We start from the raw sequence: 15,297 nt of genomic DNA on the forward strand, positions 1-15,297 counted from the left end.
TCCAGCTCCCTCAGCAAACTGATCTATTGCCATTGATGCCTACAATTTCTTTCTTTCTTTTTTTTTTTTTTTTAAGTCGTTTCATTTTATTATTTCAAGCAACAGGACCCCCCCCAAGACCCCCCCCCCAAAAAACTTGCAAATGTAGCTTTGATTTCTCTTTTGACTGATGCTCGTTTACATGTAGATGATTTTCCGGCTTTGCTAATTGGGTCTTTTTCATTTAAAGCTGTGTCCTTCTCCTCCGGCATGCATTTCACCTCTGTGTCCCACTGTACAGTATAAAGACATGGCAGTATACCGCTGAGTGTAAATAGCGAAAAATCCATCTGCGGAAATGTAATGTAACTCTTGTTCAAATGAAGAGGGGCGTAAAAAAAGGGAAGAGAGAGAGAAAGAAGAGGGTGGGAGGGTCGATGAAGAGAGGAGGGAAATATGTAAATAGTCTGTAAATTATTATTATTGATGCTCAATGTCTGCAGTTACATTGAAGGTGCATTCCCGCTCCCCTCCGATATTTACATAATCATCAACTGCTTCTCTCTGCCTCCAACAATACTGAATTATCATAGGATCTAGAGACGAACAGCCAACTGTTACACGGTTATCACTGCTTCCTCTTCTTCTTCTTCTTCTTCATGTCCTGAGACACTTCCTGTTCTCGCGCACTCGCAGCCCCCGACACTTTGGAAGTCCAAGGGGAAGGGAGGAGTGCTCTCATTTTATTATACATTCAGTTTCTAAGTAGACAAAAAACCCTATTGATGTAAAACTAGTACTGTGACCATGTTGAGAACGCAAAATAAAACGATATACTGTAAAAAAAAAAAAAAAAAAAGGCTGCTTTATTGACTAAGTCATGAACTTGTGGTGTGTGTGTGTGTGGGTGTGCATAGAAGTGTGTGTGACTGCTCTCTCGGTTGTAATCTATATCAGTGATTCTCAACCTGTTTCATATCAAGGACCCATAATTTAGTCCACAATAGAGCCACAAACTCCCCATTCAATGACATTTTTATTGTTAGATATGATTTTGTCCAGAATTCCATGACTATCTGTATTGTAGGTAGAGAGATAACAGAGAACCTATGATCAAAATAGTCATTCTTCTACATTCTCTGATTGTGTTAACTTCTTGTAAATGAAATAATGCTGACGTTTAACAATTTATCAATTTGTTGGGGGCCCCCCTGGAACCCCTTCAAGGACCCCTGGTGGACCCCGGAACCCATGTTGAGAACCACCGATCTATATCCATTGCGTACAGGCCGAAGCATTCTAATTACATGCCGCATCGATATTTTCTGAAGGTGATGACTCCCATCGAAGGACAAAACAGCAGCTGGATTGATTTCACATTCTTCCTGGCCTCTGACTGCATCATCCACATTGTTATTGTAATTCTAACCCGGAGCTCAGCAAAGCACACTTGGGCCGGCCCGTCTGCAGCCACAAGCTGGGCGAGAGTGAGGCAGGTGGTCTGAGTGACAGTTTGTCTGTCTGTAGCCCTTGAGGTCTGGAGCTAAAAATAGATCCCCCAGCTTTGAAGACCACAGTCCTCAATGTCAGCGGGACTGCGTCATCAGGCTGATGGGAGGGACAGACTGTAGGCCTGGACCTTCATTATTTACCACCCAGGCATGATGTGCACTACAGCACTGCCATTCAGGTTTGTCCATTCATTCAATAATATTTCAATAGACATTTATAGACTACAGTTTGATGTATTTGTTTTCTGTTTTGTTACTGCCATTCATGGCCACAATAATACTACAGTGTACATTTATAGGTTTTATTTATAGTTCTCCCTCTGTTTCTATATATTTTTTTATTTTGAAGCTTGGGTGATAGATTGTTCTTAAGTAAATAACGCCACCAAGTGGTGTGATGGCAAAGTTGTAATGCTGCCTTCACGTGCTGTCGGAAATATCGTAGGGTAATTACCCGTTCAGCGCACATGAAAGGCCCGGCAAAAGCAACAAATACAGCCGGGAGATTCTGAATTTTCAACAACGTTATGTTTTCCTGCAAACAAAATTCTCTTCAGTCTCCTTTTGTTGTCACGTTTTGTTTGAATAAATCATTTAAAATATCGACAACAAGCCTACTGCATATTTTTTTGACTCTTCATTCTTCCGCTGTAGGACAAAGTATCTCTGTGAGGCTTGATTTAAAATAAAAGCATATAAAATAAAATAAAACAACACCCATCAGAAAAACTACTTTTGCCACATCATGGTTCATTTTGTTATTTCCAACCAAAAGCGCTAGAGTTTACGAGGAGCACTTGAAGGCAGCATTATCTAACGTTCTCTGTACGTCATCAGCATGAGACAGAATCAGGTGAAAGGTACCTACATCGTAACCCCGGGGTGTACGAGTTAGCAATTTATGTCAGAGCGATGAATATAAACAGAATTATCGTCCTTTCCAAACCTGTTCAACTCGGAAAGCGTTTACTCACCTGTAATGTCCGGCATACAGGGAAACAAGTCTTTCAGCTGCAACATCGTCGGACTATTAAAACCCATGCAAGGAACCTCGCATATGCCAAGGATTTGTTCCTTGGTCAAGTAAACAAGGTAAGTGTTTTTGTTTTGTTATTTACTAAAAGACGAATGGGCTTATCGTAGTTTATATCATGCTTAAACTAGCCACGACACATTCCGTTCTCTCTTGAATGGAGAGAACTGTTAGCCAAAGTCCTTCAAAAATCTGTCAGTTTAAATTTGCCTTACGTTTCGGCAAAAGGTACACACCTCCTACAACATGACTTAAGGCATTTTACCAATTAGTTGGATCCACTCTTCGGTTCGGCGTACATTCAGTACAACAAACAGCACTTATTTCAATAAAATTTCAACATTTTGGCTTGGTTTGCCTGCTATTCCCTGCTATTATTTTCCTCTACTAAAATACACCGTATTGGGCGGTAGCGGGCAGTGTGAACCAATTATAAAAGCTGAAATTCTGTTAAGTTCCCTTGTATGCATAAGGATCCCTTTTATGCCGAAATTACCATAGGACCCTCATAATTCCTAAAATGGTCTTAATTAGGTTCTACCATCTTTGCCGACAGATTTTTGAATGGAATTTGGTTTGACTGTCTCTCCATTGGGTATGAGGTATGGAGACAAGGACATATTCATGTTGGGTTTCCCGAATTATTCTAACTGTCAGCATTGTGGAAATGTAACTTATTCCCTTTGTCAAACTCTCCCTCTGGTTGTCAGTAGAATGAAACAAATGTAGAATTCCAGGCTACTTCCTGGTGTAAATGATGTCACCTACACTCAGATTTGAATGAATGCTCTGATTGGTCGACAGTTTGCATTCAGCAGGCTTATTCACTTCCACTAGCATTTAAATCAAAAGATCCCTAGTTTCATTTGTCAGAGTTAATTGTTAAGTTAATCAGTGGCTCTAATGATAAGAAATCTTGACTGCCAGAGCTGTTTTTTTTTGCATTCTTTTGCATCCTTCGAGTGTTGTCAGAAATAGAGTTGAGTGCACATAAACAACCCAACAATGTGGGACACACAACTGGGACAGTGGGGAATTTTCTATGACACCCGAGTTGCTGAGACGTGACATTTAGGTGATGGAGAGCGTCAAGGCAGTGTCACCAGTTGCTAAAAGTGAGGTATACAACAACTTTTGGCTATTAAATTAAGTAAAAAGATCAAGATGTGAAATTTCTCCTCTTCAGTTTGCCGCTGCAGCACAAAGTAGCTTTGTGCCACCTGATTTCTACAATAAAACAACAGCCAACTACTAACATTACTTTTGTTACAGCGTCCATTTGTTATTACTTTTGAGCAAAAACACTTGATGGCAAGTTGTATTTATAACTTCCAAACTCTGAAGGAAGAGCTTACCAGGAACACTTGAAGACATCATGTCCTTTGAAGCCCAGCAAACTACCCCAAACTTTTCCGTTTAAGAGCTGTTTACATTTCTTTAATATTTAATCTCTTCCAGGCCGAGGTCTTCCCTTATCCAGAAATTGGAAATGAAGAATTGGAGGAGATCAATCAGTTTGTCGCCCCGGTGGAAAGATTCTTCAACGAGGATGGTGAGAGAGGAGACCTCGATGAATGCAAGAGTTGCATGAAAATAGTGGGAGGGTTTTTGCATACATCCGCCTGGATAAATTTAGGTCATGCAATCTATGCCCTTTGATGAATTTCATGATTTGGCGATGAAAGGCTGGTCTTTGTGATTTCAGTTGACTCGAAAAGGATTGACCACGAAGCCAAAATCCCTCCAGAGACCCTGAATGGGTTGAAAGAGCTTGGGCTGTTTGGAATCCAGGTTCCTGAGGAGTATGGTAAGGTGATTTACACATATGCAATATATAAACCCTGGAAGACTGTCATTTGCTCTTAGACGCTTCAATAAACTCATCAAACTGATACTTGTTCATTGGAGAGTAGCGTGCTGTAATATTCATGAGCGGAGAGACACAAGTGACAAGGCAATCAGAAAATGTTACAGCTAGATTATTGGCTTTGAACGCCTCAGCCACTTTCAGTAAGTAAACTTTAGAAAATGCTCTAGCCTGCAGCCTCAGTGGTATCACCTATTTCTGTACTAATAGACTTGTTCTTATGAATCCACACTGTCATTTCTCCCTTATTTTTTTTTACCCAGCTGTTCTCCCTTGCTGTCATTTCCCCTGATGCTCTGCAGTTAATTTAGCTATTAAATGTATTGAATTACTGAGACAATTATCTCACTTTGTTCTCTTATTCCATATCTGATCATCTGGGTGAGGTGGGCTTTTGCCTATTCACTTGACTTGATGCACATTAAGTATTATAATAAATTGATTATTACACAAATGAACTAAGAATGCAACTATTCTTAAGGTATTCCAATTATGCATGCACATGTTCCCCGCACACAACCCCACCAAGTTAAAGGAATAGTTCACCCAAAAATGAAAATTCTGTCATCATCTCCTCACCCTCATGCCAAATGAAACACAGGTGAAGTTTGTTAGTCCATATAACACACAGGGAGGTTGCCAGCACAACTTGGTAGCAGCCTTCTCCAAAACAACTGAAGTCAATGGGGACCTGTTCTTTAGAGTTCCAAAACAAAAACAGCCAAACAATCACACTGTGAATAGAAAGACCTATACACCATTATTTGTTGCAAATCAATCAGCTGTAGTTAAGATTTGCACTAAATGATGGTGTAAATATACTGTAGGTCTTTTTGGAACTCTGAAGAACTGGTCCCCACTGACTTCAGTTGTTTTGGAGAAGGCTGCTATGGAGTTGTGCTGGCAGCCTCCCTGTGTGTTATATGGACAAACTTCACCTGTGTTTCAACTGGCATGAGGGTGAGTAGACGATGACAGGATTTTCATTTTTGGGTGAACTATTCCTTTAAAATGCCACCGCAAATGTTTCTCTCACGCGCCCAAACATGACAAAAATGACTTTGACAGTCTTGTCGTGTCTGTCAGCCCCAAGTTTGAAGTCAAAGAAAACGGACATTGTCTTTTTCCCCAGGGGGACTCGGACTGTCCAACACCATGTACGCGCGACTGGGGGAGATCATCTCACTGGACGGCTCTATCGCCGTAACACTGGCTGCACACCAAGCCATTGGGCTGAAGGTAAAACTAAATAAATAAGGTTTTTTTGCTCGATCGGCAGAACATCCATCACGCTGGCGAGCACACGGCCTGAGGGGTTGAGAGTAGGAGGACGCTGTAGTCTTTGCTAGCGTAATCGCTATCTGCAACGTTTAATTAGATTATTCGGGACGAGGCCCCCGATGTGATTTGTTAACAGGTGTTTGGTGTTCCAGGGGATTCTGATAGCGGGGAATGAAGCCCAGAAGCAGAAGTATCTGCCCAAACTGTCCTCAGGAGAACACATAGCAGCCTTCTGTCTGACAGAGCCTGGAAGGTAAAGGCCTGGAAACCCTGCTTAAGATTGTCCTTAGTCACCATTTCACAATCTCTTCCAGCAAACTATGTCATTCACTGTGCCACTCTGTTTCTCTGCATCAGTTACGCTCATGCATGAGTAATTAGGATCATTTGGCCCTATTATCTGCTTCGTAATATGTGTCTGAATGTTTTGCACAGTACGCATAATTGCATTAGCTCATCTTGTAATTGTGTGTGATGGTTTCAGCGGAAGCGATGCCGCCTCCATTCAGACCCGCGCCACTCTGTCGGACGATGGAAAACACTACCTGCTCAGCGGCTCCAAGGTGAGAAGCGGCATCGTCGCATTTTCTTGGGTTATTTTCTGTTTGCTTCGAACTTTCCAAGGTGTTGATCCCCAAGTTTTTTTTTTTCAATTTGTGCTATCAGATTTGGATTTCCAACGGAGGCATGGCGGATATAATGACGGTCTTTGCGAGGACCGAGGTGGTTGACAAAGACGGCGCGAAGAAGGATAAGATTTCCGCGTTTATCGTGGAGAGGGCTTTTGGGGGCATTACCAGTGGCAAGCCTGAGGACAAACTGGGCATCCGGGGCTCCAACAGTAAGGCCTTCTCTCACTGTCGGATAACATGGCAGACTCTTGGAATAGTCTGTTTTTTTTTAAAATGGTTGTAACCTGTTACTTTGTTGTCTTCCAGCTTGTGAAGTGACCTTTGACAGCGTCCCAGTGCCGGTGGAGAACGTAATAGGGGAAGTTGGTAGTGGATTTAAGGTAACATTTGTCTCGTATTGTACATTACTGCATATATGCAAGGTTATGGTGATTTTAACACCAAACCACCACAACAACAGCTTTTCTTATGGCATCATGTCTCTGGACAGGTTGCTATGAACATCCTCAACTCAGGGAGGTTCAGCATGGGCAGCGCCGGGGCTGGAATGATCAAAAAACTCATAGGTAAAGACGAGTTGCCATTACTGAACAAGAGGATACATGTGGCTCTAAGCGAATATCTGCAGTTTAGTGTTGTGTCTCTCTCACTTTTTGTAGAACTGACAGCAGAGTACGCTGCCACCAGGAAGCAGTTCAACAAACGCCTGAGTGAATTCGGTATGATTCAGGTATGCTCCGCTTGCCCTTGCAGAATCCAGAACAAACGACGCTACTCGGGTCTGGTCTAGAAATGAACACGGTTTGTCCTTGCCCTGTTCCCTATTGTAGGAGAAGTTTGCAGTGATGGCCCAGAATGCCTTTGTGATGGAGAGCATGGCTTACCTGACAGCGGGGATGATGGACAGACCGGGGGTGCCAGACTGTTCTCTAGAGGCTGCCATGGTCAAGGTTAGAGAACTTCGTCATCAGTGTAAAACAAATACGACACGACGAATCTAGCTATTGGAGAAAAGTTCCCCCAGAGGTCTTGCTATGTGTTTTCTCAGTCTTTTTGTGTCGCTGTGTGGCAGGTGTTCAGCTCGGAGGGAGGCTGGATATGCGTCAGCGAGGCTCTCCAGATCCTCGGGGGTCTGGGTTACACCAAGAACTACCCCTACGAGCGCTACCTGAGGGACTGCCGCATCCTGCTCATCTTCGAGGTATTCCAATAAAAGCATTAGAATATCAGGCACTGGAGTTTGTTAAGGCAGCCTGTTCTAGAGGTGGCCACCAGAGGGCATATGACTCTTTGAAATACTGTATGTCTCTTTTGTCTCAGATTACATGAAGTAAACTGGTGACTCTTTGGTGGTTCAGTCTTACTCCCTGTAGTCCGGGAATAAAATGGACTGAACAGACAAGTAGCTGATTGGCTTTCCTTGAGCAGATCTGCAGCTCATTGCAACATTGCCTGCAACATCCTCCTCTCTATATGTGTGTGATAAGGTGTAAATCAAACCTGAATATTGAAGAAAACTTGCATCAACCAAATTTGGTGATTTTATAATGTAATTTTGCATGGTTTTAGGACAGTTACCTGCTATTGGTGAGGTGGCCATTTTGAATTTTACCAATTTTGGCATGTCACTTCCTGGTAGAGAATAGATATTATTAGACATCTCCTAATAAGCAAGTACACCATGTAATTTTTATCTATTGTTTGTCTACAGGGGACCAATGAAATCCTGAGGATGTACATTGCTCTGACTGGAATGCAGTATGCTGGCAAAATTCTGACAGGGAAAATAAAGTAAGAGGATGAAAGTTGCACCACTCAATAAAACCTCAAGAAGAATCTTAGTCAGCCAAGACTCTTCTGGAAGTTTTTAGACTTTTATTTTATACTCTTTAGTTCTTTCGACTTCAGGTCTCTGAGACCTTTCTCTGCTCTGCCCCCAGGGAGATGAAGAAAGGCAATGTGGGTCTGGCTTTGGGCATGCTGGGGAAGAAACTGAAGACCTCTCTGGGAGCTACGGTGGACCTTGGTCTGACTGGCAAAGATGGAGTGGTGCATCCCAGCATGGCGGTAAGAACTGGAGAAATGCCCTGCTAGCCTCAGACGCACGCTTTTACAAACACACCAATTGTTTTCAGGCGGCCCAATACTCATTCGAAGCACCGGGCCACACATCAAACCTCCTTGACACGTCTGCTCTGAACTTGATTTGGTTTTGGAGCATCAATAGAGGACTAAAATAACTCTTTGTTGAGAGGTTTCTAAGTCTGTAGTGACCACTGACCTATTTTTAGGTAAAAGGACATGACGCTACTCAGGATGTTTAGGTCAAGAAGTAGCCTGCAGGAAGGCAAGACATGGATGAGGAAAAGCTAAGGAGCAAAATCCTAACAGCCCTGTAATATATGAGCAAACTAATGGGGTAATTTAGCTAGTCGCATATAATTGTTCAGGAGTTTGAACAATATGAGCAGGATGTCAGCTGGTCTTATAGCAAATATATGAAGTAGGAGGTAGAATCGGGCATGGAACAGAAATGTCATACAATTGCTGTGTAGGAATACAGGAACTTTCTCTTATCATATCCAGTGTGTTTGAGCCTCCATGTATCAGTGGAAAACATCGTATTCACTGCAAGCTTACCGCCCTCTGCTCTGTTCACAGGATAGTGCAAAGAAATTAGAACAAAACATCTTCCTTTTTGGATCAACTGTGGAGAGCCTGCTCTACAGATATGGAAAGGTAAAGTGATTTATTTTACCTTTCCCCCTTTTTAGCACAGGTGGAAAAAAACGGCTGTGGGATTTTCAGCTCCTGCTCAAATATCAAAAATTCCCATTTGTGTCACATGGATGAATGCACAATATGTTTCTTACTCATTGGGTCTCTACTGTACTGTTTTGTACAGTAGAGACCTATTCACATCCTCCACTCGCTGTATCACTGAGGTAATGTTCATCTGCTGGACAGCTGGTCCAAAGTGTCCTTTTTTTTCTCCCTCCAAATGAGCTTCTATGTGACTGCGCTATTGTAATCAAGGCCTTCCCAGAGTAGCAATAAACCGCTTGGAAACACGTCAGGTTTCCAAATCTTGTCTTCCTGTGTGATTTGACTGCATTTTGATCCATTACATGGGGGGTTTGTCTTCGGAAGGCTTTAATCAAACTGGAATCTCTAGCAGCTGAGGACCGAGACCTTGAACAGTTTAGTTAGAAACGCTGAAATACGACCAAACACATCCTGTAAGCTTAATGGTTTTGGTTACAGGAATGCATGTAAAACAAGAGAAAGAAAGAAATGTCAAGAATGTTTTTTTCTTAAAATCTGCTATTCAAGCGTCAGTATTAATCATGGAGTCCTAATGTTACAAGCTTGAAGAAGGAAGGGTTTTGGGTGGTTGGACGCAGGGGTGGGGGGTAGACTTATTGTACATGCTGTATTATAATATTATAATTCAGTTCCTCCAATGGATTCCAGACCAAGGAGGCACACTGAATTAGGGGATTTTATATTTAGTCATTGCCGATGCTGGAGATGATTGATAAGTGTCCATATTTTGTATCCATATATGTTGTCAGACGATAGTGGATGAGCAGCTTGTCCTGAAGAGAGTAGCAGATGTGCTGATCAACCTCTATGCCATGACGGCTGTCCTGTCCAGAGCCAGCCGCTCCATCAGCATCGGCCTCAGGAACCATGACCATGAGGTACACACACACACACACACACACATACACCCACCAGAGCTTTGATCAAGTGCTAAAATTTGGGCCCAGCTTGAACTGGCCTGGGAGAAGTGAGGCCAAAGCACGATCTGCCTCTAATCTTGTCTAAAACATAATGGGCCTAGTTAACAAAAAAAACAAAAAAACATCCAGTGTGTACATTGTTCCAAAGCAGTGGAGTGAAGGAGTAGAGGAAGTTTGTCCTTATAGGCCATATGGGCCCCCTTTACACCTGGTGTTAACATGCATCCCGTATCCACATTGTGTCTAGATCTGATGTAGCTGACATGCCTTCATCACCCATAATCCATACTGCTCCATCTTTCATGGAGAAAGCATTTTTTATCAAGAGTGAATTGAGGTGGCTCTGTGGGGGGGAAAAAAGGTTGTGAACCCCTGGATGGCAGAGAGTAAACAGTTACTATAGAACGGTCCTGTATATAATCAGAAACACTCATGTAGAACAAGGGAGAGAGCAAAAAAAGAGAGATTAAAGAGCAGCAGTGGATGCTTTGTGTTATACTGTTTTGATTCTCTTCTGTTTGTTTAAAATGGACAAGCCTGAGCTCTGTCCGTTCCTATCCTCAGTGGCTTCGGGCGTGTGTGTCAGGCTCCAGCAAACACAACAGAGAGCCACCTCCGCATTTTATGCAAAACACACACTGCTTGTTCTAATCCTCTCCAGCAGCCCTCCATTCCATAGATACCTCTCCTTTTTCCTTTTTAAGCCTGCAATGTTTTGCCTTAGGTTCACTAAGTTACATGAGATTCAAGACAAAATCCATTTTTTTCTGAAGCAAACTTTAATGCTCTCATCTAATTTAGTTCCAATGTGGTTAGAAACTGTTGTTTTTTGCCAATTGAGATGTAATATACAAGTGTGTGCTTGTACTGCGTATATATATATGTAGCTTTGAATTGGGTATATTGTTTCAAATTTGTGTGTGTATGTACCCGCAGATCAAAATAGAATTCAACATATGGTTGCAATTGTCTCACTTCACATTTGATTACTTGTTGAAGTTTATTGCTTTTGCGTTTGATGCCTGCGCCGCATTTTGTGTTCATTTCTCTCAGCTCTGTTTTACAGTTGGGTTCACGGGGCTGCAGGTTTTGATGAATGGCTGTGTTCTCCAATTTTCTAGGTGCTGCTCGCAAACACGTTTTGCAGCGACGCTTACTTCAAGAACAATTACTTGATGACTCAGTTGCAAAAACGTAAGTACAACACAAAACGGTAATTGGGAACAGCCCCCGCGCCCTTTTTATTGCATCTCGGTACAAAAGACTTGCATGTGTTGCGGAATTTCCCCACTAAACCCGCATACCAACAGCCAGGCTCCCCCGTTGCGTTCGAATTGCACATTGTGGGAGTTGTTTTAATTAGCGGGACGTAATGCACAGTTATCCAGAGAGGGGAGATGTCACGTTTTCGTATTTGACAAATGGAACCGGCTCGTTTTGTAATTCAGATTCCTATCCGTTCCAGATTCCCCGGAGAACAACGACGCCAGCATCAAGAAGATTGCCCAGGAGGTCCTGGAGAACAGGGCCTACATCTGCTCTCACCCTCTCGACAGAACATACTGAGCCTCTCCCAGGCGACCGTAACACTCAAGTCTCCTGCGTTCCGATTGGACGAGGCGGGGGAAACCGCTCCACATCCTGTACTCTTGAGTCCTAATGGTTTGTCCGTTCTAAAGCAGCACTTGTTTGGCATTAATTTAATGATGTACATTCAGTTTCTAACTTAACATACAAGATCTGCTTTAATAGGTATTTTATTAGCCATGGCGTCAAAGATAATAAACAGAGGTCGTCGGATACTGGATGTTGGGTCTCTTCTAATGGTATTATATTAAGTTCAATCCGAAGTGCACCTTATCTTTAGCAGTGTGGTGTGATATCGCACAAGCCTCCACTTGAGTGAGATATAGAGGGTTTATTGCTTATCGGGCTGTTGAGCAGACACTGGGCAGTCTTCGTTGGTTCTGACCTCTACGACGTTTCTGAACGGTCGGACAGCTGCATGCGTCTTCTCGTTAGGAGCGTGACTCTGAAACGTGTGGATGCTCCTCTCCTCCTCTGTCAGGGGCAAGGCTGTCCGCTTGTACCGGAGCGACCGCTGCTCACAGAATCCCCTGCAGAAAGCAACACAACATGCCGTTTTAACGCACCATAACTTTGTTTTTGTTCTAGTTTTTTTTTTTTCTTTCAATAAAAGTTGCTAAGTCGAACTGACGTGAAGTGGTACTTCTTGTACAGGGAGTTATGTCGGGGGATGGCGTTGTTTTTGCAGGTGAGGTTGCGGTCCACGAAGGGGCCGGGAGCCAGAGCGACGCTTTCCTCTTTCTCGACGTCGTCATCATCGCCTGAGTTGATCACCGACAGTACAGGCAAGGGCTGCAACACAGAACACAGCCGGCTCACCACCTAAAGGTTGTTACACTGTATACTGCAATTAGAATCATGACTGAGACTAGAAAGATTTCATGAGGTAAGAAAGTCTTCAAGCTTGTGAATTGGAAAATAATCCCGTCTGTTGGGGTGGAAATTAGCATATGAAATGCTGAAGTATCAAGATAGGTTACACGTTTCTACATATTATTCCACATTTTAGACTTTTGGCTGCATGCTAAAAATAATAACTACTTAGAATAAAATCTTAAACTGCCGGCTAAAAATGGATATGTCCCAAAATACACTTCAACATTGTCATCGGGTCGTTTCACATCCAAAATATTGGCACAGAGTCAAAGCATCTGAAAATGTGCTGCCGTCCAAATATTCTTGGGGCTCATAGTGTGTTAAGTGCGTGTCCATTATGTCATCTGCACTACTCAAAAGCTAGTCACCACTTTGACTGACTGACTGACTGGCCATACCTTTAGCACCATGCCTGGTTTCCTCAGCGTATACTTCTTGGGTTCATCTTTCAGTATTTCCTGAAACTTCCCTGAATTTCCTCCCATGTGACACTTGAACTCCGGGATCTGGCCGCTGCCTGGTGGGGCGCCGCTGCCTGGGAGCAGCTTCCTCAGCCACCGATTGTGCTGAGCTCTGGCTGCCTGGAGCTGTTCCTGCTGCAAAGCCTCTCCTGAGGATGAACAAAAGAGCCACACACACAGTCGACAACTCTAAAACATCCGGAAGTGTTTTAGAGAGAGAAAAGCCCAGATGATTATCACAGCGTTTGTTTTGCTACTCATAGGACTGATGAACTAAACAGGCATGTGAGTGTTTTTCCTTCAGAGTAGGGTTAGACAGATATATCAAGCTGATATTGGCTTTTTGGTATTACTACTTATTAGTATTATTCGATATCGTGGAGGTTCCTCCCTGATCGAAGTGTGAACTCCTGTTTTGGATGGGAGTACTGTATGTAACTCAACAGTTTCGGGGGTGTCAGCCTGTAAAACCTGCCTCGCCCTAAACGTGTTGTTTTGCATTCTGGTCTATTAAGGCTAATGTTGATGGAAAAATGGATATTTCTGCCTCTTCTACGATGGATTTCACCCTGTATGGTTGTTGAACATCAGTGCAAAATGGTGAATCTTTGATTCCCAGGGGCTGACACCAACACCTGATGTTTACTATTGATGTTTTACAAGGCTAAAATATTTTTTGCTATCAAACTCCATTGTAGCTGTGCTGGAAATATCTCACCGTGACATGACATTGTCTATGGTTTGGCCAGTACACCACCAAACGACACAATTGGTCCAGAAATGCAAGACACATCACTAATAGCTGTTTTCGAACAGTGTTAAAGTGTTCTAGAGTAGATTTCCCCTTTAAGAGTTGATGCAGTACAGCCTAACGTAGCCATACCAGCCAGGTGAATGGTGACAGGAGCCGGGCTGAAGAGATGAGGAGGTTTGCCGTAGAGCAGAAAGTCTTGGGCGCGTTGGCCCCAGGCCCATGTGTCCCGTGTCAGCATGGGCTTCAAAGTGTTGGCATGTAGGATGTTCTCTCTCCATGGCTGGAGGCACACCAGACAGTAGTATTATCAACACCACCGTTTACAGCCCGTCAAAAATACTATAAACACAAGCTATCATTGGATACTTCTGGAGAATAACCAGATGCTTCAAATTGTTTTAAAGATTTGCTTTTGCTGCCATGGGGGCAATAAATTATTGCGCGGCCACAGCAACTGAGGCAACAACAAGGCTGATATTTTACAGCTATGAATCAATCTATATTAGTCATGTCATATTATATGCTACTCTATATCTCCCTTAAACTCAGTGGATCATAGGTGAAGAGGACCAAGTAAGAAAACAGCAATAAAACCCAATCCCTGTGCCCAGATTCTAGGAATGCCTATAAATTTAACATTCCTCTACGGGGACTTAGGTGAAATCCCACACTGCTGGAGGTTGAAGAGTGACATCACCTTCCTCAGCTCTGCCACACGTGCTTCGTCTGGGCGTCTAGGGTGCTCACCGGGCCTGTTGTTGCTCATGCTTGTGAACCAATGGGAAGGGCCAGTGGTGGATTGAGACCCATGTTTATCGCCTGGCTCCACCGTAGCACTGTGATACAGCTGACTGTAGGTGAACCTCCGACCTGGCACCTGAAAATATGTCCAGAGAAGCTTGATACGTTAGAACACAGTCATTGTCTCTACCTACTTAATCCCTTTCAGGGTCATGGGAGATTGGAACCTGTCCCAGCATACATTGGGCAGAAGGGGAAACACAGAAAGACTCACATTTATACCTATGGACAATTTAGAGTGTCCAATCCACCTTACTTGCATGTCTTTGGAATGTGAGAGGAAACCTGGTGAACGCAGGGAGAACTTGTAAACTTCACACAAAAAGGTCTGGGAATTGAATCCAGGTCCTTGTTGCTCTGAGGCAACAGTGCTAACCACCCAGTCACCCTGTCCCCTAGATGCATTAAAATGTCTGTAAAAAAGTACATCATGCCCTGCAAAGCTTTTCAAACCTGGGCCATCTCCTTGCGCAGCAGTTCCTTAGCTTGCTCGTTTGAGTTGAAGGTCTGGATGCTGTAGTTGTGGGCTGGCTTGTTTGCAGCCTGTTCAACCCTCAATACAGTGGCCATTGGCTTCTGCAGCAGCACACTTGCCTTTTCCACGTCTTTAATATTGGCCTGCAATATTATGTAACACATGAGTGGCTATATGTATGGAGTTAAATCAGATCATAGTCAATCTTATTTAGGCTTACAGACCTGAATGAAGTCCTTGGTGTGTTTGAGTAGCAGCTGCTGGTTGATGTGTTGCTTCCCTCTGATGAATTCT

General features: G+C 43.2%; 1 protein-coding gene across 1 annotated transcript; it reads left to right on the forward strand.

Annotated features, from left to right (window-relative positions):
* Positions 1-2,355: 2,355 nt before the first annotated feature.
* LOC139645087 (complex I assembly factor ACAD9, mitochondrial-like) lies at positions 2,356-11,955 on the forward strand. The gene is made up of 18 exons (XM_071520696.1): positions 2,356-2,582; positions 3,982-4,075; positions 4,229-4,330; positions 5,523-5,629; positions 5,824-5,924; positions 6,156-6,234; positions 6,338-6,512; positions 6,610-6,683; positions 6,794-6,869; positions 6,963-7,033; positions 7,134-7,253; positions 7,376-7,504; positions 8,015-8,094; positions 8,244-8,370; positions 8,965-9,042; positions 9,879-10,007; positions 11,171-11,243; positions 11,515-11,955. The coding sequence occupies exons 1-18, from the start codon at positions 2,403-2,405 to the stop codon at positions 11,613-11,615; spliced, it is 1,896 nt and encodes a 631-aa protein (XP_071376797.1). The 5' UTR covers positions 2,356-2,402; the 3' UTR covers positions 11,616-11,955.
* The last annotated feature ends 3,342 nt before the right edge of the window (positions 11,956-15,297 follow it).

The sequence above is a fragment of the Centroberyx affinis genome, unplaced genomic scaffold (genome assembly GCF_046629955.1).
Source record: "Centroberyx affinis isolate AG114_WGS23_722 - 3 ecotype Tasmania unplaced genomic scaffold, CSIRO-AGI_Caff_v1 ptg000067l_1, whole genome shotgun sequence".
NCBI classification, from domain to species: Eukaryota; Metazoa; Chordata; class Actinopteri; order Beryciformes; family Berycidae; genus Centroberyx; species Centroberyx affinis.